Here is a 26,075-nt window from a genome sequence, read left to right as displayed (position 1 = left end):
ATGAGAAAATTTGTTCTGAACTTGTACATACTTAGTTCTTGTAACCCCATTTAATGATAGAAAATAAAATTGTTCGATTTCATTGATTCCTTACGGATAACGGTCATTTGAATTTTTACCGTTTTTTTCAGCAATTCAAAAACCCAGTAAAAAAATACTGACTCCTGTAAAAAAATCTTAGTGTGTGAACTGCGTGTACATGAACCAGCTCGTGTGCATTTTCTCGTGAGCTCGTCTCGCGTACTTTTCTCGGTTTGATTGTTTACGCAGTACGGTGTAACTTTTATTAAGACAAATAGAAGGATTAGTAATGTCATTTTAATACCACTATCTTATTTGTAGACAAAATACGCGTATTTGGCAACGATAAGCAAATAAGGTAGTGGAATTAAATCGAAATTATTAATCCTGCCCGCATAAACAATAACCATTTGATTTCAAAATATCATTAGAATAATTTTAAAAGATCGAAAAGGGAAAACAAACTGCGCAATGCTTAGCTTAGTAACAGTTTTATTTATTTTTACACCATGCGTTGGCCAACCTACCACAATACAATTGAAGAGTTGGATTTTTTCCTAATTTCTCAGAACACAAATTTTTTATTCAATTTAGGGAGCTTTAATATATTCGACGAGTTTAATGATTTTCCTGATTATTAAAAACGTTAGTCTGAGATTTTAGAATGTTCTGACCAGTTGACATCTTGATTTTTGTAATACCCCGTTCACATTACAACGTATATCACGTGATATACGCTGTCTTGCAATGAGCACTCATTCATCTAGTTTTCACTGAAAAGAGTTTTTAATCAAACCGTTCTAAAGCCCTTTCCTCACAAATCGAATGCCGCCCACGCAAACTATCAGCATCATCGAGTAGGGGAAAATGTCGCGATAATGCTGTTGGTTTGCGTGAGCAGCTTTTGCTTACGATACTATTGTGGCTCCAGATTGTTCCATGAAAATAGATGTATCTTCCCAAAATTATGCTGGATGTAGGATTATGTACCGTGCTGAATCTAAATCCATACACCTCATATGTTTTCCATAAGTTGTACGGGTTTCGGTCCCACACGGTAAGTGGATTCGGCCATTACCGATTGTCCCTTATGTTTTGAAAATAAATGAAACTGGGTTATCCAATTAAATATTATTCAAGTTTGCCATTTTTGAAAGCAGAATTCATTTATTTATGTTTAGTAGAAAAAGAAACAGTTCTTTAAAAAAGCTTGAAAATTAAAGAAATCTTTTTAGGTCTAATTAAAATCAACTTTCTGCAGAAGCTCCTGGTTAAGACGAATAAACAAGATATTCCGTAGATTTTTCTCGCTTAGTAATGTCCGGTGTTTGGTAAGAATCAACGCCAATACGCTGAATGAACGCTCCACGCTGACCTGTGTACAAGGTATCGCCAAAAATGCAGAAACCAAGTTATACAACTGCGGTTTTGAGCTTCTGAAACGATACCACCATTCTAAATGGAATTCTCTTTATTCTCCGGTAGTTTCAGCCGTGGCATTCTAGAGAGATCATTGAGCTCATTCATAATGTGTATGTCCTCCAATGTATTGTTCGATTCATCGAGGGTATTGAGATATGCCTCAAAAGGGTCTTCGTGCTGTGTACTTGGTTGCTCATTACCAGTCGAAGACGATGCAGCAGTGTTACCAATTTGGCAGCGACCAGCAAAAGCTTGGATGGTTTCCCACGTTTGCTTGATGAACTCCTGAAAAAGGTAAATTAATTGGTTTCACAAACACAAAAAACGAAAAAAAAAAAGGTGGAATTACCAATGCTACGATTCTCTCTTTATCTGTTATGAACGAACTGTTTCGCAAATTAATTCGCTGATTGACATTGCAGCCAAGAAAGATCTGTTACTCATCAGAACGACACACCTTTTGTCCATCTTTTCAGCGATAACCTTAGATATTTTGTTATTTGCACTTCTCACATGGAATGTACATTTTTCCCAGATTAAGAAAAAGTCACCAAAGGTTATCTGAGAGTTTTGGAGCTGTAATGTAGCATCTGCTACTGGTTTGAAAGCGTGGATGAAACTCTCTAAAAAGCTCCACATATTATCGCCAATGATCTGCTCCTCTCCATCTGCTAACGTCAAAATAAAATCCTTTTCTTTGGTGAGAGATTGTACCATCGTGTATGTACTATTCCATCTCGTAGGACAGTCTAGCTTTGGCTCACAGCAAATAGCTTTTAATACGGTAACTTACGCAGAGTATCACTCACGGCGAGCTGTATGGGCTTATTACGGATGGCACTTCACGGTGAAAAGTTGTCACTTGTCGTCACGGTGAAGTGATTCCCATTTGATTTGTACGGTAATCACGGCTCTTATTCTGAGTATCACTTGCTTATCACCGTGTAGTGACACCCGTAATAAGGCCCATAGTGTATGTTCTGCGCATCTCACTCCTTCAAGAATAGGCTCTAACAGTTGCATTTTCCGATCAACACATTCGTCCTCTTGATTTTCGACATCACAATTTTCCTCTTCATCGTCTTCCTCTTCCTCGATGTTTGCGTCATCGAAAAATCCAGATCCGTTAAGTTCCAGTTCCTGTCCCAAGTAACAATTCTGGTTTTATAAGGGTTCTGTAGACCATGATTTAAACTTGTAGAATGCTATAAAACCTCAATAAAACTTGCAATGTTGCTTGGGGTGTTATCTTCAAACGGTTTATTGTAGCACGCATGTTCTGAGCATTATCTGTCGTAACCGTTAGTAGTCGGCGGATATCGATCCCATACGGCGTCAAGGTTTTAAGCACTTCTACCGTCAGGTTTGCCAAAGTGTGTCTATCGTGAAGCTCAATTATTTTGAGAGTACGTATCCTAATAGTTTTTTTTTTGTCAACAAATGGATATTTATTCCCAAATACTCCCGGTCCATTCGGGTAACTGCATCCATCTTGAGGCAAACCATTTTACTGGCAATTTCATTTGTGATCATAAGTTGAATTTGATCTGCCACCTTTGACAATACCTCACGTATTGAATCCGGGTCCAAGTGTTTTGTCAACTTAAATCCCTCCTCAATTGGTCTTACAATGTTTTGATATTTTGACGCAGGATATTTGAACATATTCAAGGGAAGACCACTTACGGTTACAAGTTCGACCATTGATGAAATATAGGTTTTATGGTCGATTCGTAACTCAATCTTTGAAATTTTTCTCAAAGGACCAGCGTCACCTTGTTCGTCATCATCCAGCAGCCCTCGTTGTCGTGCGAAATCCTTGTGAAGCGTTTTGTAGTGTCGATGGTAACTGAATTTCCTCAGGTCAGTTAACTTTTTGTTGCACAACAAACAAATCGCCTCTTTTGCGGTGATATTTATATTGAACAGTTCTTCATCACTAACAACTCTAAGTGCCATCTTTCAGAGAAAAAAAAAACTGACGGAGAAAAAAAAAACTGACACGAAAAGCATAACTTCTCCCGACAGCACAAAATATTATTTTGAGGCAAAAAGGTACGCGAGAAAATCTCATGAGCTCTAAGCTGTCTCAAGTACATGCAGCACAAATACCTCTCTCGTGTCGGAAAGCGACGAGACATTCTCGAACACCTCACAATTATTTACGAATGAGAAGCAAACGAGCAAAAAACAACTCGTATGTGATATGCCCGGGCGCAACGTTAATAGAGAGAAAAGTGGCGAGAGAGAGTAAAAATGTTCTCGTCACTTGAAACTGATGTGCGTGTGCACGAAGTCTGCATTTTCATAGAAATTTGGTTTTTCGGTTCTGCCAAATTTCATTACGGCTCATATCTTTGAAAATAAGCTTGTATTTTATGGAATGGACCTTGCTGAATCCATAGGTGAATGTTGAACCGGCTGTGTAATTCGAAAAGAATATTTTTAGAAATTTGGGTTTCCTTTTCTGCCTGGTTCGATTTTGATACCGTCATTTGAAAGTTATGCTTGTATTTTATTGAATGGACCTTACTGAATTCAGGTTTAAATTGACAAAAGTACGTAGTTTTGTTAAAATTTGGTTTTTATGTTCAGCCAAGATGGATTTTAGCTCCTTCCTTTGAATATTAGGCTTGGATTTTGTTGAATAGACCTTCCTGAATTCATCTGACTAGTTCGATTTGCAGCATGCGCAATTGTTGAGAAAACTGAGTTTCAATTCACAAAGTAGGTATTTTTTTTATCAATTTGGGTTTCCTGTTCTGCCATCTTATATTTGGATAAGGAGGAACTTTCGAAAACAGAACGTTTTTTAAAAGAACAGGATACAAAAACTTATGCGAGAAATGTCTGGTTGATAAGCCGAGTGTTACACATAATAAAGTAGGCTTCTGTTATGCATTACCGTATGCGTGATAATGTTTGCACCATTGAGCAATGTCAAAATTAAAAAAATTCTCAAAAATTTCGTTTTCGAGTTTTTTTTAAATTTATTTAAAGGGGATTTTTCTCAGAGTCTTAAACTATGTGAATAATCGATTGAGTTTCCACTTGCTGCAATTAAGGCCTCCACACGCTTCCGGAATGCACGGCAAGTTCTAATAGTGTAGTCTGCATCCATTTCTCTCCAGGTACCAGTCAATGTTTGTCTGAGGCTTGCTGTACTAGGGTGGCGTTTAGAACAGGCGTTGGCCTTCATGACGCGCCATATTGAGTAATCCAGTGTTTATTCGATCACCGCGTGGTTAGTGGTGGTGTTCTCCAGCACACAACGAAAGGCTTCCCGCAAGCAGCTAGTGCTTTCGACGCGTAGCGTTGAACATTGTTCTCCAGTACACAACGAAAGCTGTGGCCCACATGAGCATACCTAGAAGGAGTAAGAAGCCGCACACCCCGTTTAACACCCTAATAGCTCAGCATTACTCAACCATCACGACAAAACGGTCCTTTTGAGGACCACCATAAATTTGTAAAAGGTTTTTTGGGGCCATTTGTCAAGGTCATCAATCGGATGTCAGCTCCCATCTCAAAATAGAGCTGGAATTAGGGTGTCACAGCTTTTGTAAACAATAACTTCTTTCGATGATGTCTTGAAAGTCAAGGCTCGCCTATGCAAATTAACATCACCATCAGGTAAGACCTCCCCTACCCGACGGTTTTTTTTTTTATATCTTTATTAAAGAGACTTTCAGCCCTGGGCACGACCCCGACGGTAATGTTAGTTTGCGTGGGCGTGCCTTGAATTCCTAAAAATCAGCGAGAGAAGTCATTGTTTACAAAAGCTGTTAAGCATAATTCCAGATCTATTAAGACATATTTAAATCAAACATACCATGTACTTTAAGGCAACATTGGGGGTGCAATTTCAAAAACCAAAGTCGGTCGCGGCATGAAAGTGGTCTGATTTTGATACAGAGATGATGGATTTTAATTCATAATACGCCAATCGATACGATTTTTTTCTACGAATCTGTTAAAATTGAGACTTGTCTCTGTTGAAAATTGCACGAAGGTGCAACTGTTGCTATGATAATTAAAATTAACACCGATTGCCTGCCAAAAGCGATTTCGCTAACACAGATTTCAAAGTTGAATAACATCCGGTCTCACCAAACGGTGTTCATTCAATCACCGCGTGGTGAGTGGTGTTGCTCTCCAATACACAACGAAAGGCTGCCTGCAAGCAGCGAGCTGCAGTCCACATGAGCATCCATGGAAGGAAGGAGAAGCCGCACCGCTGTTGATCGGAATCAGTAGCTCTTCGTGAGTCGCTACGGAGAAAACCCTGCTCAAATTCCTATTTCTACACAAAAAACAGCTGCACTTAACAAATAAGATTTATTAGATAAGACCACTTAGTCCTACGTCACCATTGCGTACAACTCTTGTAGTTTTTATATTTAATTTCCAAAAAAATCTGCTCAAAGTTTATTTCGTTCTCCAACTCTTTGCAACGTTTAGCATCGTTGTTGAGGTGATTTCCTGTTGCGTCCTCTTTCATGTTACGCTTCGCAATTTCACATGTAAAAATAATAAGGTTTCAGTGAATACACGTAGTTGACACTACTAGGGTAGAGAACTACTTCGGCCTAATCACCCATTTTGGGTCTATCGAGCAGACAACTTCAAATAAATCCATGATTTCAGAGTTAACAAGTCAATTATGCATTTGGTACAATACTTTAGTTAGTAAGCTACCGAACGAAGTCAATGAGAACGCGAGAAATGAAGGTTTGCACTCATTATTCGCAAAAAACAAAAGAAGCGCTCCGACCGAATAAATTTTTATCTTCATCCGATAGGCCGAAGTGAATTCTTTGGCGTTTCAATGCGTTAGACCGAGTTTAGAATCCGTAGGCCGAGTTTGGCGTCAAGAAGCAGTGTTAGACTTTTGACAATATCTCAACGATTGGTATCTCTTTATCAAATCTTACGGTACGTACGAAAAGGTAAATAAATTTGGAAGCCATCAGTAATAATAACATTCCGTTTGGTGCTAAACTGCGCTAGATTAAGAAAGACTAAGTGCGGGCTGTGATTAATAGGCCGGAAATGGGGTAGCGAACCCTACTTGTTGTTTGCTGCGACGAAGCAAGCAACGTCTGAAATTTGCAGATGCATAAACCTCGTATATCTTGAGTTGTGTGCTCTTGAGATTGCGGGGTGTGATGGAAAAATTGACTCTACAAGGAAACACTTAGTGATAAATATAATATTTAACAAAACTTACAAACTTGCCTGGATCACCGGATATGTCATTTTAATCACTAGGCAATCATATCATTTTAACAATTGTATTATCTCCTTCACCCCAACAGGTTAGAATCATATTTTTATATTGGCTGCCATGTATTTTAAGAATGAGCCGACCTGGTAGAGCATTATCGGAGGAATATCCGACAACGCCAACGTCGGATAGTTCCGAACGGAAAACGCACATACAGGACGTCGAACTGAAAGAGCGGTAAGTTGGTTCATCTGATGGCTGGTTAAAACTATTGATTAATTGATTATTCCATTTTACTACCACGCAAACTTTACGGGGCTATAATAATAATCTTCAACTCCCCCGGTAAAAAAACAGATCATCGAAGTCGTTACTAGCGAACGTATTAGATATAGACGATGACTTTCGTCACAACTGTAGACCACTAACCCCCGGAGGTACACTGCCACATAATCCAACATATTTCAGGACTGTTTATAGGTACGTAAAAGCACTAGCATATTTCTTACATCTTCCGTATCGACCACGGAACTAATCTCGACAGCTCATCCTCCCGTAAAAACCCCGATCATGAATCTAGCGAACGTGTTAGCACACTTTCATCATAAAATGCCCCCACATCACTCACTCACTAACTCCGTTTTTTTTTTCTATTCTCATCTCTGGTCATCCACCCGTTCACCATCCGTTCTCCGGCGGCGGCAGTAGCGATGATGGGAGTATGGGACCGATCGGAAGCAATCGAATGCCAGATGCAATTGCGCCACCACACACGTGTTTCACATCATCCGCTGATTACGAACTAGCTTTAATATTAAAAGAGATACGTTTTATCACCGATCAGGTAATTAATTTCTGCCAGTTTCATCTCGTCATCGTTCTTTTACAAGCTTGTATCTACTTCGGTGCATGTTCGGGTCGGTCAACACGCTAAATTATTAAGTAGCTAATTACTTGAAACGACGATGACGACGACGTCGGCAAAGGAGACGTGGCGAAAATTTATCAGGGATGGTGTCTGAAACAGTTACGGAGTCAGGACCGGGAATACAGGGGGAGGGAAATGCGATGTTTCCAGAGGATCATGATCGCAACAACAAATTTCACGGATCACATTCAGCGATGGTGTTTTCCTACGAAAAGAAGGATCTACTCTCTTTGACCACGAGTCAGTGTATTTCCCACGCCTTCAGGATACAAACTGCGTACGCCTCTATTGTTCCGGCCTGTCATTAAGTACACTTAATTCGAAGACAATGAGATAACCGAGACGATGTTGGAGACGGTGGAAGGCAGAATTCATTACACAGTCTACTGCCTGTCAGCTTGATACATTTGGCTCCTCCTCGAGTTTTCCCGGTGCTGGTGTGGTCACCGGCCTTGGGGAGCTTGAAAAGAAACGATTTGACCAGCAGAAATTCGTCGACGTGGAATAGGTACCGCCCGAGGTTTGTTTATTATTCAAGATTCATTCATTAGGTAGCGGACTTTCTCGAAGCTCGAACCATTGAGATCCTTCGGTTTAATAATTCACACTAATTGCCTCGCGTTTTTCTTTAAATTGAATCAATCCCACTGGACAGTGTGAGTGGGTGGCTGGTGCAGTTGTTTCCAATAGAGACCGTAATCCTCTTCTGGTAGTTCCATCGGGATCTGTAAGACCAACTGTTTGCCTGCACAAATCCTGGCCAAACAACCATGGATTCGCAAGTGTTTATTTTAGCACTAATTAAGGGCAAAAGACGAGAACGAAAAAAATAATCACGCCAGTTCGTTCATACCAGATACGATGAGACCTTTGTTTGTGAAAACAGAAAGAGAATTTTCCTCCGGCCAAGTCACTCACGACCTCCGCCATTATATGTGACTGAATCCGACGAGGAAATGTGTTTGCGGTTTCCATCATTAGAGCGGATGGACGAGAAACTTTTGCTGACCGCATAGTTTTGCTTGTGTTTGGCTTCTTCTGATTCTGAGTTCGAGATTGAAGTCGATGGAATTTTCGGAATTGCAATCATACAATGACTTCCCTGGCCCGCACTATCAGAGGGGGATGATCTTTGCTCCAATTCTCGTGTGATGCAGACTTAGTAGCATCGTCGTAAAAAGCGCGCACTTGTTGGAAAATTCACTCGTTGCCGGTTTTTAGTACCCAGTAAAATGGTGACGCAACGCGCGCGCCCTCTCAGAGATAGCGTAGGCGAGGGCGAGAAAAACCATCCTCATTTCCAGAAGGAAATCCACTTTCCGGTTTGAAGTAGATAAAAACCGAATGGTGGCGGCGCCAGAAAGTAACTATACCGGGAGCTCACAAAAAAGTAAATCCTTTCCTTTGCCACCGACCACCCCCACAGATGGTCCACCATCATTCCACCAGCTGCAGCAGCGGTGCGGAGGCTATTCACATATATCACGTTACTTCCGTTGAATTAGAAGCCGGGGAAAAAGAAATCCAGCACGATAATTCCATTACTTTGTGCGCTGAGACTCACCGTAGCTGATTGTAAAAAACTATTCTCTGTGCTTCGTTTGGTTGCTGGAGCGTCACTAAAATCCTTAATCCAACCAAGATGGGGAAACGTGAGCTCTGATAGCTTTTGCTCGGTTTGTAAGATTTCCAACGAGGGAAGTTGTTTTGAATCTAGAAAATGCAATATCAAACAAGAGCGAAAGCATGGTTATGGAAGAGAAAGCTAGATCCAGGCATGGGAAAAATCGTTCAACATTGCATGTTATATTCGCTCACTGGTTTACAACAGAAAATTTACAGACATTGGGGATAAAAAAAAAGATTTATACAGACATTGCTATCCATAAACATTGCAAATAGAATTCAGTAATGAGTTGTTTGACGAAGTTTTTTGAAAGTCCCCAATGTTTTCAAAATGTTTCTGTAGTTCCATCGAGGATGATACGGGATTTAATCCAGATTTTCATAAATCTAGATTAGATTTTATTACCCCATTCGGTAAGTGATGGGGCTTACCCGTTCCTTTTCGAAATTCTGTTGCGATGATTCACTGTTTCTTCCACCTTCCACAAAGGAATTCGAAAATTAAATGCACTACTGTGATTACCTCTCACCCCAGCAGGCCTGGGTTCATTCCCAGTCGGCACCGTCGGGATGTTCTGCGGCATAACATCTCTGATCACGCCTTCCTTCGGGAGGGAAGTAAAGCCGTTGGTCCCCGGTTCATGAGTTGATGGGTCGATAGGTAGGGTCCAGGTGTGGGAGCTGCCTCCCTGGCGTCGGTAGCATTGGTGCTCAGCACGGAAAACAAGATCGACGGAAAACAAATCAAAGGAAAAAAAATGCACTACTGCACTTCCTTGCCATTTTTTTTTTTTGATCGCTTCCAACGGTTACTCTATCTTTACAATGTGTTTCATCTCCTACTTAGTGACCACTACAAGTGGGCATCAGTGCGTAGCGCATGCGCGCAGCTTCCTCTTTCTTCTCTTATCAATTAGATTAGGGTGATACCGTTTTAGTTTTAGATTCGTTTCAATTTATAGAATTATGATTTAACTTTATGTTTAGCTATAGGATTTAGTTAGTTCATTTAGGTTTAGTAGGTTTAAGTTCATTTAGGATTAATTTAGTTTAAATTTAGTTCAACATCAATCATTCCGGCCATTTTGAACTAACTTGGTTGGTACAACACTGTTTGCAAATTCCCATCATAATCTCTCTTCTGATCTCGGAGCTACAACTCATCAACAACTCGGTTCGTTTCGGGCTGGACAGTGAAATATAGACGACGTGAGTGGTCGCTAACGTTCGGCGTGTTGTGGCTACCGGATTTACTGAACTCGATGCAGAGAAAGTTGGTGATAAGCAATGGCTATTGCTCATCGTTGGTGTCATCGACTGGGGATAGAAAATACCAGGTAGACTTGACAAGATACATAGAGAGTATTGGAACCACAATTACCTGCTAGATTCCCTCGAAAGCTTCGAGCAAATTTCGTCGTGCTCTACCAGGTCTCACTCGAAGGATTCTGGAACTTGGTTCTCCGGAATCGCCGATAGCGCTATCTTGGCAACTGGTCTAGCGACGGCTTCGGATGATCCAGTTTTCAGAGTGACGACACGAATTACTCCGTCCTTGCCCGGGTGTACCTTGGTGTTCTTTCCAAGTGGCCATTGGATCGGTGGTAGGTTGTCGTCCTTGATCACCACGACTGGTCCAGGTTCAATGGTAACTGGTGACTTGCACTTCGTGGATCGCGACTGAAGCTGTTTTAGGTACTCTGCGTACCTTCTGTGTGAGCTCCCAGTGCGTGAGACGATTGTCCGGAATGTTGCACAGATTTGTTCCGGGACGACTTGGAAGCTGGTTCCGATCAAGAAGTGTCCAGGTTTGAGGACTTCCATGTCTGACGGATCAGTTGGGATCGGAAATAATGGTCTGTAATTCAGACGCATCTCGATTTGGGTGCGTAATGTGACCATGTCCTCGTGGCTGACGTTGACGGTACCAACTTCACGTAACAGGTGGTTCTTGGCTGATTTGACGGCTGCCTCCCACAGACCGCCAAAGTGGGGCGCACGGGGTGGGATGAAACACCAAACAATTTCGTTTTCCGCACACCAGTCGAGGATTTGCTTCCGATCAGCTTCGTTGGTCTTGATCATCTGGTAGATTATGTGCAGCTCGTTAGCTGCACCCTTGAAAGCGGTGCCGTTGTCGCTGTGGATTTCGGTCATCCTTCCACGGCGAGTGACGGAACGGTGGAGAGCGGCCAGGAAAGCCGGCGTAGATAGATCGGATACAAGCTCGATGTGAACGGCGCGAGTGGCGAAGCACACAAATATAGCGATATATGCCTTCGTTGGCACCCGATTGCGGATCGGCGACTTGATGTACACGGGGCCGCAGTAGTCAATTCCGCATACGGCGAATGGTCTTGTCGGAGTGACTCTTGATGTGGGCAAGTCGGCGATGCTCTGCTGCACCAGGACGGGTCTGCTGCGGAAGCATGTGTGGCACTGGTGGTACGTACGGCGAACAAGGTTTCAACCACCGATGTTCCAGGAATTCTGGCGAATCGTGGCGAGCATCAGCTGGGGACCAGCGTGCAGCTGCGTCTTGTGGTAGTGATCGGCCAACAGATCGGATAGCAGATGCTTTGATGAGAGGACGATCGGGTGTTTAGCATCATCGGAAACTGCCAACTCGAATCAAGCCTTCTTTGCTTACTCTTGGATTGAGCCATTTCAGTGGTGATGACGACGGTACTCGTTCTCCAGCAAGAAGATTGGAGAATACCTCGCAGAACGTTTCTCGCTGAGCCAAACGAGCTAAGGCAAGATCTGCTTCACGTAGGTCGGCAGTGGTTATTATGGCTACGAATAATTCGATGGTGGTTTTCTTGATGGTTGCCTTCAAGGCACGGAAGTACCGCATCCAGTATGCGAAGGATCGGCGAAGCTTGCTGAAGCTGGAATATCGATTGAAAAGTTGATCAGAAAATCTTGCATCAAGAGTAGCTATCATGGCTACTCGGGTTCTCGTTTCGGACATCCAAAGCGGATCAAGGACGGGCAGATCGCTTACGGGCCAGTCGGATGGTGACTTACATAATCACTCCGGACCACTCCACCAGAGAAAGTGGTCTTTGATGTCAATTGGATTAACGCCACGGGAGAGAGGATCAGCTGGGTTGGATACTCCGGAAACGTGTTTCCAGTGACAGGATTCTGTTGTTTCCTGGATCTTGGCGACCCGATTACCGACGAACGTTTTCCATCGGGATGGCGATGACTCCAACCAATGCAGGACAGTGGATGAATCAGTCCAGAAGAAAACTTCAGCGGTCTTCTGTATGGAATGTACCACCTTCTCGTATAGCTTCGACGACAATACTGCTGCGCACAACTCAAGACGTGCGATAGTGTGTGATTTGGCCAACGGAGCCACCTTTGACTTGAACGTCAACAGCTGGACTCTAACGGCTCCGGCAGACTCTGACCGGACGTAGCAGCACGATCCATAAGCCTTTAACGACGCATCAAAGAAGAAGTGGAACTGGAATGATGTTCCATGGAATTCCTTCCACTAGGACTGCAGATATGGAGGAAGAGGACGATCTCACTCATAAGAATCTCCTGTTTCGGTTTTCAGCGCCCATAAGCGCTGCATAAACAGCTTGGCGAGGACTATTATTGATCCCACCAGGTCAATCTGCGCAACGTACGACATAACTTTCCGTTTTGTCAAAACGGGTGCTGGTAATGGCAGCTGAACCTTGAAGCTCATCATGTCTGATCTCGGAGCCCAGATGAGTCCGAGAGTGGAAACGGATTGGTCGTCTTGCAGGTCATGGTACGGCGCGAATGCTAGATCTTCTTCGGGAATATCAGTTAGGACTTCAGGCGAGTTTGAAGCCCATTTCTTCAGCGGAAAGCCTGCCGCTGAAAGCAAGGTGGACATTTCTTGGTTCTTGGATTCAACATTGTCAGCACCAGACAGGAAATCTTTCTGGGCTACCGCGGATGCGGCTGTGTATTTTTAATATTTAACATTTCCGGTGAGAATTTGGTAATTTTTTTTCCCAGATTGGTGGATTGCTGTATTTGACCTATTTTGGGCACTTTTTTCGGCATGGAGCAAAATAGCCGTCGACTACCTGCGACTACCCACAACCACAGCACTGATTGTATATCAAAAGAAGTATTTGAGAAATACTGTAGGTGGGGTATCAAAAAACATTAAAACATTAAGAAAAACATCTTTATTATTGCAAAGAGTACTGGACTAATCGAAATGAAATGTATGTAGTACGAAATATTGAAAATGTATGGAATCGAACGAAATTGCATAATCAAAAGATCAATCAACAACTGGTACTTGCCAAAACTCGAAACTGGTTAATCATTAATGATTCAAAACTACACAAAAATGGTTAAAATAAATTCTTCATTTTGAGTTATTCCGTTTTTCTTGAAAATAATTCAACTTGACTCATTGATGTATCATTCTGTTTCTCCGTGTGCACGAAATCTGACGGCAAGAAACAATGCGCACAGGAGGAAGGTAGAGCAAACTTTCAATTGTTGCTGTATTCAAGAACATCAAAAAATCCCGGTGGCGAAGGATAAGTTCCGATGCGTAAACATTCAGCTGCGTGAGGATCTCCGATAAATCCGTATCTCCCAACAGGATCTTAATTTAATCTAATCTAATCTAATCTAATACAAACCGCAGCCAGTACGAGGAAGCATCCTGCAAAATGATTAGGTTAGATGAGGTCTAATCATTTTTCTTGTCTAATTGATGTTTACAGCATATCTGCGATATGATATAAACATCAATACGGCCAGGCCTACTGCGTTGTATTTGCCGCAAAGATGATTCTTGGAAATGAATGGGAACATTTCTTGAATCTACAGGGGTTAGACTGTTTCAAAATAGGTCAAATCTGGGATTTCAAACGCTACCCTCTGGAATGGTAGTTTTGGGGGTCAGAAACACCCTGCCAAAATTTGAAGTCATTTGGTTCACGGGAACCCCTCGCTCAAACGGCTTGAAGTTTGTATGGGGAAAATCGACAAAATGTATGGGGAGCGAGGCACTTTCACATTCACGGCTCAAGGTGGCGCTGTAGTGGGTCGATTTTCTTCGTGTACAAAATGTAGCACTTTTGAAGTATTGGGAACATCTTGGCTCAAGACCGGATGTAAATCCGAGTTACCTCCGAAAAGTTATTAGCGTTTCAAACGAACACCACCTGCTTCACTTCTGGGGAGGGCCCAACGCGCTTGTGCAGTTTTTATTTTTACGAACAGGTATACGAATAGCAATGTTTGCATTGGTATAACTTTTTTGTTTAACCATGAAATTGGTTGAAATTTTCACAGTGAGTAGAAAAATGTTCGAAATTTTGGTCTACTAAAAATTGGAACAGATTGGCCAAGTGGTTCCGGTTTTATTCCGGGTTTCCGAGAGGCCATCGGGGGGAGAAAAGGTACCAGTCGTCTACAACAAGGTGGTGCTGAAAATCCACAGCAACAGGCATCTATGGGTAGTGCTGATTAATATTTTAACAAAATCAACCCATAACCTGGTTCTAAATACTGAGCGTCCACCGGAAGGCCTTCCGATGACCTGGATCAACCTTAATCTGGATTATTATGTATTTTTGATCAAAGTAGGCCTTGATTATTCTCTGCAACTATATGAAATGTAGTAAATTAATGATTTTAGATATATAAGCGTTTCAATGGCTCCAAGTGGTCACCAGATGATCCGCCGGAAGATCCGAAACATCCGTAAAATTTAGTGCTACATAAATTCGATCAAAGTAGGCCTTGATTTTTCTCTGCAACAATGAGAAATGTTGTAAAATGGTGATTTTTCTTATGTTAGCTGTTCAATGGCTCCGAGTTATCACCAGATGGTCCGCTGGTAGATACGGAACATCCGTAAAATTGATTGCTGTGTAAATTTGATCAAAGTAGGCCTTGATTTTCCTCCGCAATTATTTGGAATACAGTAAAATGGTGATTTCTGAAATATTAGCTGGTCATTGGCTCCAAATGGTCACCAGATGACCCACCGAAAGATCTGGAACATCCGTAAAATTGGTTGCTAAGTAAATTTCATCAAAGTATGCCTTGATTTTTCATTGCAACTGTATATAATGTAGTAAAATTATGATTTTTTATATATTAGCTGTTCACTGGCTCCAAGTGGCTCGCCGAAAGATCCGGAACATCCGTAAAATGTATTGCTGCGTAAATTTGATTAAAGTAGGCCTTGATTTTGCTCTACAACTACGTGAAATGTAGTAAAATGGTGATTTTTGTTATATTAGCGGTTCAATTGTTCCGAGTGGTCACGACATAACCCGCTGGAAGATCCGGAAAATCTGATAAATTTATTGCTGTGTAAATTTGATCAAAGTAAGCCTTGATTTTACTCTGCAACTATCTGGAGTGTAGTTAAATGGTGATTTTAGATACATTAGCTGTTCAATGGCTCTGAGTAGTCACCAGATGGTCCGTGAGAAGATCCGGAACATCCGTAAAATTGATATATGTGTAAATTTTATCAAAGCAGGCCTTGCTTGTTCCCTGCAACTAAATGGAATGTAGTAAAATAGTGATATTTTATATATTTGCTGGTCATTGGCTTCGAGTTATCACCAGGTGGTCCAGAAAATACGGAAAAGCCGTAAAATTTATTGCTGCGTAAATTTGATCAAAGCAGGCCTTGATTTTGTTCTGCAACTATGTGAAATGAAGTAAAATGATAATTATAGATACACTAGCTGTTCAATGGCTCTGAGTAGTCACCAGATGGTCCGTCATAAGATCTGGAACATTCGTAAAATTGATTTCTGTGTAAATTTGAACGAAGTAGGCCTTGATTTTTCTCTGCAACTATATGGAATGTGGTAAAATGGTGATTTTTTATATATTAGCTGTTCATTGTAACATCAGTAAAATTAATTGCTTCGTACGAGGACAGCTCCGGCGTAGTCGTTAGCAAGTGTGTAGGTGTGTAAGTCACACAAACATCGTATGTATTTAAATCGATTGGCAAACAGGTTGACACACATTTTCATCATCAAATAAAATATTTCAGGATAATAAAATCAGTATCTCTGAGCCACACATCCAACGAAGCCTTAAGTTATCCCCTTTCATTTCAGGGTAGTGTTCAAATGTTATTTCGGGGGAACATTTTGACACTACCCTTAAACTAAATGGGATAATCTAAGATTTTGTTTGGTTAGTGTTTCAGTGATACCGTAAGTGGAGGTGACATTGGGCCAAAAAATCAAAAAAAAAAATCGTTCCCTACCTAACAACGTTCACATTTTAGCAAGGAAAACAATGTTAAGCATGTGAATCATAATCAATGATATATTTACGACTGTCATGGAAATGGTTGATTGAAATTGAAAGCTCATTTTACTAAAATTAATTAAAAAATGGACCAATGTAAAACCTTATGGCGGCTGACATTGGGCCAACACATGAATTTAATTAAAATAGCTTAACATATCTTAAAATATATAAATTTACCGTAGCTATTAGGAGTACACTTGTAATGATCACAACGTACTTCGTATGTATGGTTAAAGATCGTTTGTAGCCTTCGTCTATTTTCATGAAAGAGTGTGCAAACATTTAAAAAAAATCTACTACTATTTATGACATTTTACTTTACTGCACAAATTAAATAAAACAACTAGTAAATGTTATCTACACTTTTTCTCAGAAGCTCAAGAAACATATACACTGAAGTCTTTTTTTACACGGTTTTTTTTTACACGGTTTTCCACGATTTACACGGTACGTTTTTAACGATTTCTCGACAACGATTCAACCTATCGACTTGATTCCAATCACATTATCCGTTTCAAGCTATAGGTAATCGAATGGCATACCTAAAAAAAAAAAATCGGTGTAAATACAAATATGGACCATATCATGCTTTAATTACAAATGGCATCAAAATCCGATTTTTTTAAAACATTTAAGCATGCGAAAAATCAAAATCTTGTAGGTTTTTTTTTAAACGTTTTTTTTACACGGTACGTATCCCCGTGTAAAAAAAAGACCTGAGTGTACTAGACATTGAAGATATTTGCATCAATAAACATTTTTAAATTTTGGCCCAATGTGACTTCCTAGTTTCAATGTCACCCCGTCTTACGGTACTATTTATTTAATCAGTCAGAAGACCAAGGGAGCAAAATGCATGACGATGCTGCAACACTGCATGACTGTCCCGTTATTGAGAACCATGCTTGTTCACAGCATCGTCACGCGCTTTGCATCCTTAGTACTCTGACTGTTAATTATGTTTCGAACAGAGATACCGTGTCCAAAACAAGTCACAAAATTGAGTTTTACAATCAGGTTGTAATGTGTATTAGTCCCACTAAGCATAATTTCCCAAGCAATACACTTCCGTCTCTAAAGGTTGAGGCAACTTGATTGTAACCGGAATAAATCACATAGGAGTTGCCGTTTGCGACAAGTGTGCTGCTAGGGTTACGTTTATTCAGGTAAATACATAAATGAGGGTAAAAGCTTCGCTAGTACATACGAGGAGGAGGGAATAAATTATCAAACTTATACCTAAGATGATGGATATTTCGTAGTCTCCGTGTATGGCTACTTGGATACTCATATGGCCGTCAGAATGGTTCATTGGTTGCGAAATGAAATATTTCTGAAAGTGATGCGCAATATTTCTCAATATTTTGATTTTATACTAACGTTACCTCAATGTTATTTCACAGACAAGCAGACACAACACATTGAACATTTATCATTGTAAACCCTACCGCCATCTGTCGTATACACTATGATGGGCAATACACTCAACAGATGATTGTAGTGTGTAAACGTCAAACGCTAGGGAATTGATTATGTGCACCACAAGTGGCAGTACTACCAACTAAGAAACATTTAAATTGACCGTTAAAAACGGTTTTGATTAACGTTTTAAGAGTGTTATGTCTGCTTGTCTGTGATCATACCTTCACTATCGCAACTTCGGGTAATCTGCGAAAGTACTTGAATTTTTCTCAGGCACTTTTGATCTAACTGCAATAACTCTATCATACTCGAAATGTGTCACGACCACATTGGCACAACGACGCCCTATACGCTCTCTGACCGAAGCGCAGGGGTATCTCCCAACAGGATCTTAACCACAAAAACTGCTTGAGCAGTGTTTTTGACGTAGGACTACGTCTTTGATTTCTATATGGGGGTACACTTTGTGAAAACCGAAAATGGAACATGTAACAAATTAAGAAAGAATTTGAACGTTAATTACTCAGCTGCCCCTGGTCCAATTTCAATAATTTTATCACCAATCGATCAGAAATATGGCTACGCATCGATTTTCAACAAGAAACCATTGAAAAACTGGTAAATGTCCAGCATTGTCCAAAAGCGTCGAATTAACTCGAAAATCCACCAATTACTTACATGCATATGCTGCTTCCCCAGCACAGCCGTCAGAGAGTAGTAAGTAGACGAAACAAGTCGAAGTGGCATTCGCCTCCGATCCTCGGGCGCGTGCGAATAGGGAGGATGGAATTGCGTCATATTTTGCTCACTCATCGCCATACTCAGAACCACACGCTCCCAACGACCACACCAGTGGTGGTGTTCGGTCATCGAAATTAGTAGTAGCAATAGCAGTGCCTTCGGCGTGTGGCGTTGAAAATTGTTCTCCAGTAACAACGAAAGGCTGCCTGCAAGCAGCGAGCTGCAGAGCCCACATAAGCAACCATCAAAGGAGGAAGAAGCTGCATTACTATGCTATGGATCGGAATCAGTAGCTCTTCGTGAGTCGCTGCGGGTCGGTCATCTATGCCAAGCGTGTCACCCTCGCTCTTAACGACATACAGCTCGACAGCCTAATCCGTGTTGAACACCAAGCTCAGAATTACTCAACCATCACTACAAAACGGTCCTTTTCAGGGCCACCAAAAATTTGTTAAAGAGTATTATTTGGACATTGGTCAAGGTCATCAGTTCCCGCAAGCAGCTAGCTATCAAGGCTCAACCTGTCTATACTGCCCATAATCGCATATCAGTTCCATATGGATAGAAAATCAAGCAAAGATGGGACTGATATGCGATTATGGGTAGTATAGAAGGTGTGGAATTGTAGGCCTGAATATATTGGTGCAATTAGTTTATCCTCGGTTTTCATTCCGCACGATTCGTTTCTTTCGTTTAATCAATCACCCTTGTAGTGACGTCGAAAAGATTGTTTCAATCGGCGCTTACATATGAAATTTAATGTGGATTATAGAATTTTTTGTATGTTACCAAAATTTATGAATGGTTTGCCACTAAATGTTGAGATAATTTATTGATTATTGAACTATCACACTGTATACCATGAAAAAGCAGCCTGCTTGTGAGTTTTCGCCTGTTTTCAAGTAAGGAGTTATCATAAAAAACAAATCGCCAGCGGGTATTTCCCGGCGACTTTACAAATAAATAAGATCAAACAAAATCATCAGGCAGTACTAGCTAGGATTTGTTTTACTTCATATTTCACAAAATTGCTTTCGAGTGTTAAGACATCGTCTCCCACAAAGTTAACGTGTTTTCCTCTACCAACACATACATCAGGGCTAAATAGATCTCCACAGGATCTATAGAATCCACGCAATTTCAAAAAACCAAAATGCACAGCATTACGAAAAGAGGTTAGGTTTCGACCAATAGCAGATAGATTCTAAACAAGCCAAACGATTGGAAATTTATCTACCGATCTGCTAAAATGAACACTTAGTTAATTTTCAATAGGTCACTATTGAAAAATACCAAATGTCCAACTGTTGCAATGGTTGATCAAAATTATCACCGAATGTCTGAAAACAGCGCATTCCCTAACACAGACTTAAAAATCGAATTCGATGCGGTCCCACTGAACGGTGCTCATTCAATCACCGTAAGTGGTAGTGTCCAGTCGAGCAGCAGCAGCAGGAGTGCTTTCAACAACAACAACAACGAAAGGCTGCCTGCAAGCAGCAGGCAGCAGAGCTCATATGAGCAACCATAGAGAAGGAGGAAGAAGTCCTACCGCTAGGCTAGGATCGGAATCAGTAGCTCGTCGTGCTCAGCTCAGCATTACTCAACCATCACTACAAAACGGTCCCTTTAAGGAACACCATAAATTTGTTAAGAGTATTATTTGGACATTTGTCAAGGTCATCAGTTCCCGCAAGCAGCTAGCTATCAAGGCTCAACCTGGTCTATATATAAGGTGTGGAATTGTGCCCGAATGCATTGGTGAGATTAATCATCGTCCGACCATTTTCCAGAACACGCTGGTAGGAAGTGTTAAAAATCCATATAGAATTTGAGAGAAGTGGGAATAATTCGCTTTGGGTGTATATTCAGTCCCCAGAAAGCCAATAAAATCAAATTTGTGAGAAAATTAGCTCTGACGAGTTCAATCTCTCGAAGTCCTTCCTTTTTTACATATTCTGCACAAACGATACTTTCCGCCCCACCCCATTCATTTAATTCGGAAGGAAATCATGTGAGGGGTTAATTGAATACTCTTTAATACCAAAATGCACAAAACTTAAAAATTCATAAATAACAAAAAATCTAAAATACTCCTTTTAAAGTCGGGTAGATGAATCGAAAATACTCAAGTTGACAGTCCCTTGGATTCTCTTCATCAACTTTCTCTTCGAAATAAATAGTACAAATTTGATACGCTTACAAATAAAAAACGGAAAGAGTTAAGATAATTGATGCTTGATCAATTAAAAGAACTTAATGTTCACATTTGTTCCGTCCACTAGCAGTCCTACGTCAAGCTTCCGTACGTGCCCCAAGGCACAGACCCTTCTACTTTTTCTTTTCTCCAGGGTTTTATATTTATCAGTATACAACAGCCTTCGTAATGTGGTAGCTGAAGGGGATCTCGCCACCGAAGGCTACGAAGGGCATATATCACGAACCTTCTTTGCATTGCTTCGATCCTAACAATCCACGTTGACTGCTACGGGCACCAAACTACAGAATTAGATTCAAGGATCGATCGAAGGCAGTGTGGGGCACGGAATTCATCGGTTATTTTGAATATGAATGTAGAGATAATAAGCGCTGAGTCAAGGATAACGCCCAAATTCCGGACTTGATGAACACGTTGAACAGGCTGTTCAGCGGTGTTATATGATGTTGCACTTATGAATGCTCAATGTAAGCATGAATGTAGTAAACAACAGAGGACCCAAGTTACTGCCCTGAGGCACACCTGATCATTTGGTGAACGACTGAGCGTACTAACAATATGTTTAAAAATGTGACTAAAAGCAGTTGCTCCACGATTTTTTATCAATTTTCAAGTTTCCAAGGTTTTCAATGTATCAAAAGTTTGCATTTTTCATGAGCTTTTTAAAAAAAAATAGCTAAAAAATTAAACTGAGACATGTTTTTTTTTTTATAATTCGTTTATTTTTCCAGGCTCATTTGCTGTAGCTTTGCGGAGCCGATATTCATTGTTTAGATAACAAAATTACTTAAAACTAACGTTAGTAAAGCGGAGGCCGATTACTCGCGGCTATCTCGAGGTTAGGGGTAACAAATTGTAACAAATGGATGGCAGGGTAGGGATTGTGAACACAAGGTTTGGAGAGCAATGTGCTCTTGATCTCGAACTAGGCGACACTCTGATGAAAAAGACAAACATGGGGGTACACCGATGGGTAGCTAACAACTTGGGAGAACACAAGATGACACTAACTACTAAATCCTCAGATCTATCCGTTTTAAAAACACATAAATTAAATTCAAATAGTCGAGGTCTCGGCTCGCCAAGACATCTCTAACGGGTATCGCGGGTTGTTTTCCTCGGGCCCTGAGGGATGTGGATAACTCAGATCTGTCAACACGGTGTAAGGTACATGACCAAAGCACGTGGTCGATATCGTGATAACCACTGCCACACGCGCATAAATTGCTGCCTGAGAGCCCAATTCGATAGAAATGCGAGTCTAACGAGCAGTGATTGGACATAAGCCTTGATATAACGCGTATAAAGTCGCGGCTCATGTCCAACCCTTTGAACCATGGTTTGTTCGACACCTGTGGGAGAATAGAATGTAACCATCTTCCCAATTCACCATCATTCCATTTTTGTTGCCAACTGATGAGGACTTGCTGACGAGCAATGGAGAAAAATTCGTTGAAGGCGATTTGTCGCTCAAAAATATCGCCTTCCATGACCTTAGCCAATGAGTCCGCTTTCTCATTACCCGGAATTGAGCAATGAGATGGGACCCAAGCTAAGGTGATAGTATAGGAGCAGTTAGATAAAGCACTCAGTTTATATCGTATTTCAGGCAGGAAATACGAGGAGTGCTTCATCGGCTTCATTGAACGAATAGCCTCCAATGAGCTAAGACTATCCGTAAAAATAAAATAATGGTCAGATGGTAGTGAGGCAATATAGCTGCGAGTTCCGCAACGTATACTGAGCATGGTTTCTGCAGTTTATAAGAGGCGCTATGAAATTGATTAAATACACCAAATCCAGTGGAAGCATTTATGGTTGACCCATCTGTGAAAAATCTTTTATCGTTACTTACATGGTGGTACTTGATTGCAAAAATTGAGGGAACAACCATCGACCGATGGTGATCTGGTATTCCATGGATTTCTTGCATCATGGTCAGATCAAAATTTACAGAGGAACTATAAAAGGCTTGAAAGCAATCACGATTGGAGATTAATGAAGAAGGACCAACCTCCAGCGTCATGTACTCATAGTACAAACTCATGAATCTTGTTTGAGGATTTCTGTCGAGCAGCTTCTCAAAATTTTCTATTACCAATGGGTTCATTACTTCACAACGGATAAGAAACCGGAAGGACAGTTCCGCGAAACGATCTGTCAGTGGGAGAACACCCGCGAGTACTTCGAGGCTCATCGTATGTGTCGAGTGCATACAGCCAAGCGCGATTCGGAGGCAACGGTATTGAACCCGTTGTAGCTTCAGGATGTGTGTTTTTGCCGCGGATTGAAAACAGAAGCTACCGTACTCTAGGACCGACAAGATGGTTGTTCGATAAAACCTGATCAGATCTTCCGGGTGTGCTCCCCACCAAGTTCCAGTAATTGTACGAAGAAAATTAATTCTTTGCTGGCATTTTTGTTTCAGATACGCAATATGTTTTCCCCATGTGCATTTGGAATCGAACACCTAAATACTAAAAAAAAATACTTTGAGTGATTGTTTTACCCATTAGCTGAAGCTGTAACTGTGCAGGATGGTGCTTCCTAGAAAAAACAACCAACTCAGTTTTCTCCTGAGAGAATTCGATACCCAGCTTCAAAGCCCAAGTAGACAAGTTGTCCGTTAATACCTAAAATTAAAATGGCTGAAATTAAGTACAAAAAGTAACAATCAAATATGCAAAGCTTAATGCAAATAGGAGAAGATCGTGTCAAAAAATAGTTTTTGTTATTTGGCTGGAACTACTCTATAGCCATAAATGATACACCTACCCTATCCTAGCTCCCAGTATCGAACGATTTAAGTCCTCTGATTTGCTTTCATAACTTGAACATACACACATCACACGACATCATAGAATAACTGCCTCCTCCTGTGCACAATTACACGTGTACTACCCGTGGGCAATTAAATTGAGTATGGCTGTGCCCGAGACGGCTAATACATAGGTGTAACAGTCGGAAGAAGTGTTAGTTTGTTTACTTAAATGAACCATGCCCATTTTGTTATGGCATGTTTGCTATACGAAATGCGCCTCGTGTTTATTGGCGAATTTCACATCAAAGATTGATTAATTGAGTAGGAAATCAGTTTGGCACGGCATTTGTGACCAGCATACACCTTCCGGTAGTATGAAACAGGTCAAAAACTGTTCAAATCCGCAGATAAAATTTTTGTTTTGAATTTCTGTATAGCAAAATAGTGAACTTTTCGTGAACATTAACGGCAAAGAACTCACCAACACTGGGAGACTGTGAGTTCCTGCCCACCTGTCATTTTCCATCGTGGGCTGTGCCTCTTCTGCACTCCAACAAACGGTCTTCTCTGTTTTCAGAACCCATTCTTCAAAGTCTCCTGCGCCTTACCTCGTCACCATCGTCGTCGTCGTCTTCGGCAAGCCTACGAGCAAAGAAGGCAGAACAATAGGTTTTGTTCTGAACCGGCGGTGTTGGCGCTGTTTTCGAGTTGTGACTCAAGTTTGCATTGCCAGCCGACAAACTTGAACTAATTCTATTTCCGATTGCACCTATTCCGGTAGTTCTCATCCACTCTATTCTCTATTTTTAGATACGAAAAGAGGACGAGGACAGCGACGTCGCCAAGGAATGGAAATTCGCAGCAATGGTAGTTGATAGATTGTGCCTTATAATTTTCACATTTTTCACAATAGTGGCAACCGTAGCTGTTCTATTTTCGGCACCACACATCATCGTTTCGTAGCCACATGGAAAAGGTTATTGTTATTGGTTTTATCATAAAATCAATTTGTTATTCATTAAATTATTGTCGAGACTTTTTAAATAAATTTCAAACCAACAAGTGAACAACATTAAGCAAAACAAAAGGGGTAGTGTGTAATCAGAGAAAATTGGAGGAAACGCAAAAAAAAATGGAGGAAAGATTATTAAGGAAACATTGAAGCAAACAAAAGCGGAACAGCGAAATGGTGCTGCGTTAGAACGAAAATACAGAAAAAAAATAAAAAAATAAGAAAAAAAACGCTAGAAAAGTGAAGAAAATCGGTAAAACAAAACAAACAAGCACAACAACCGAAAGTAAAAAAAAAAACGAAACAAGGAAAAGGCAAAGTTTTTTGACAATTATTGCGTCTAGCATTCCATTTATTCGATCGAGTCATTTCCACCGAAAATCTCCCATCCATAGGGAGTTAGAAAATCAGAATACACTTCAGATCATTCTTTCGTTTATGGAGTTTAAAAAATCGCGAAAAACCAATATAGCTGCTGATAAGTTCCCATCGCTAGTGAGTATTAATTTAAGCGCAAACGGAAAATCGTCGAGTTTGTTTGGGGCGGTTATATATTTTTTTCGGGACGTAGAAATTTTGCTAGCAGTCTAGAGTCAGGATCGTCAAAAGCAATAAGACGCAAGCAGTATGCAGCCCAACTCTGTACTAACAGAGACACAGGAAACGAACCATCGGAGACGTCAGAGGATGCAGCTGGATGCGGATTGCAGTTTGCGTTGGATGTCTTGGATTATTTGAGGGTTGATAAGTGAAAATTGTTTCACAAGGTTCAAATAACTAAACAAAATTCTGAAAATTTTAATTAACTCAGATGTCTATTCCAAAAACGTGTCACCGAGAATTAGAATGGTCACAATTTGTTTCATGGATTATCTTGTTGGATGTGTTGCACCAGAAATTTCGGGAGCAGTTACTTTGAAGAACAACACAACAACAACTCTGATCTGATGTTCTTTACATTGTTTTAATGGAATTATGAGAGCAATCCAGGATGAACAGGAGTACTCTAAAAAATCTGAGAATATTCCCAAGAATTACAAAAATTTCCTCTTGAAATACCCTGACAGTTGTGACTGATTGAAAATCAGTGGGCTGTATTAGAATTTATGCCAAGACAACTTCAAGTATTAGTACAAGACACAGAAACAGTCTGTACATTGTAGACGAAATACGCGTATCTGTCAAGGATGAGGAATTAAATGGAAACTACTAATACTTCTCTCTCACTCAATACAAGACAACTTATTAAAAAGATTGGTAACTCGTCCATAGTTCTAGGGACATATACTCGATCAATGAGAGTAACTCAGAGAGGGAGAGAATCACTTCTACTCAGTTGTATGAGAAATTTACATCATGATTTATTCTGAATGGACGGGTAAGTAACCACAC

General features: G+C 40.8%; 1 protein-coding gene across 1 annotated transcript in view; it reads left to right on the top strand.

The window, feature by feature from the left end:
* LOC135713013 (neuronal acetylcholine receptor subunit alpha-7-like) overlaps positions 1-25,872 on the top strand; it is a 382,027-nt gene extending 356,155 nt beyond the window's left edge. Inside the window, exons 11-14 of the mRNA XM_065236096.1 lie at positions 6,762-6,907; positions 7,028-7,150; positions 7,376-7,514; positions 24,482-25,872. Of these exons, the coding sequence (XP_065092168.1) occupies positions 6,762-6,907; positions 7,028-7,150; positions 7,376-7,514; positions 24,482-24,634 (561 nt within the window). The 3' untranslated portion in view covers positions 24,635-25,872. The remainder of the gene's footprint in view (positions 1-6,761; positions 6,908-7,027; positions 7,151-7,375; positions 7,515-24,481) is intronic.
* Positions 25,873-26,075: the final 203 nt, after the last annotated feature.

This window comes from Ochlerotatus camptorhynchus, unplaced genomic scaffold (genome assembly GCF_037179485.1).
Source record: "Ochlerotatus camptorhynchus isolate MF236.1 unplaced genomic scaffold, CSIRO-AGI_Acam_v1.1 ptg000040l, whole genome shotgun sequence".
Classification (NCBI taxonomy): Eukaryota; Metazoa; Arthropoda; class Insecta; order Diptera; family Culicidae; genus Ochlerotatus; species Ochlerotatus camptorhynchus.
Note: the sequence above shows the minus strand (reverse complement) of the source record. Positions and strands in the feature narration are given on the sequence as shown.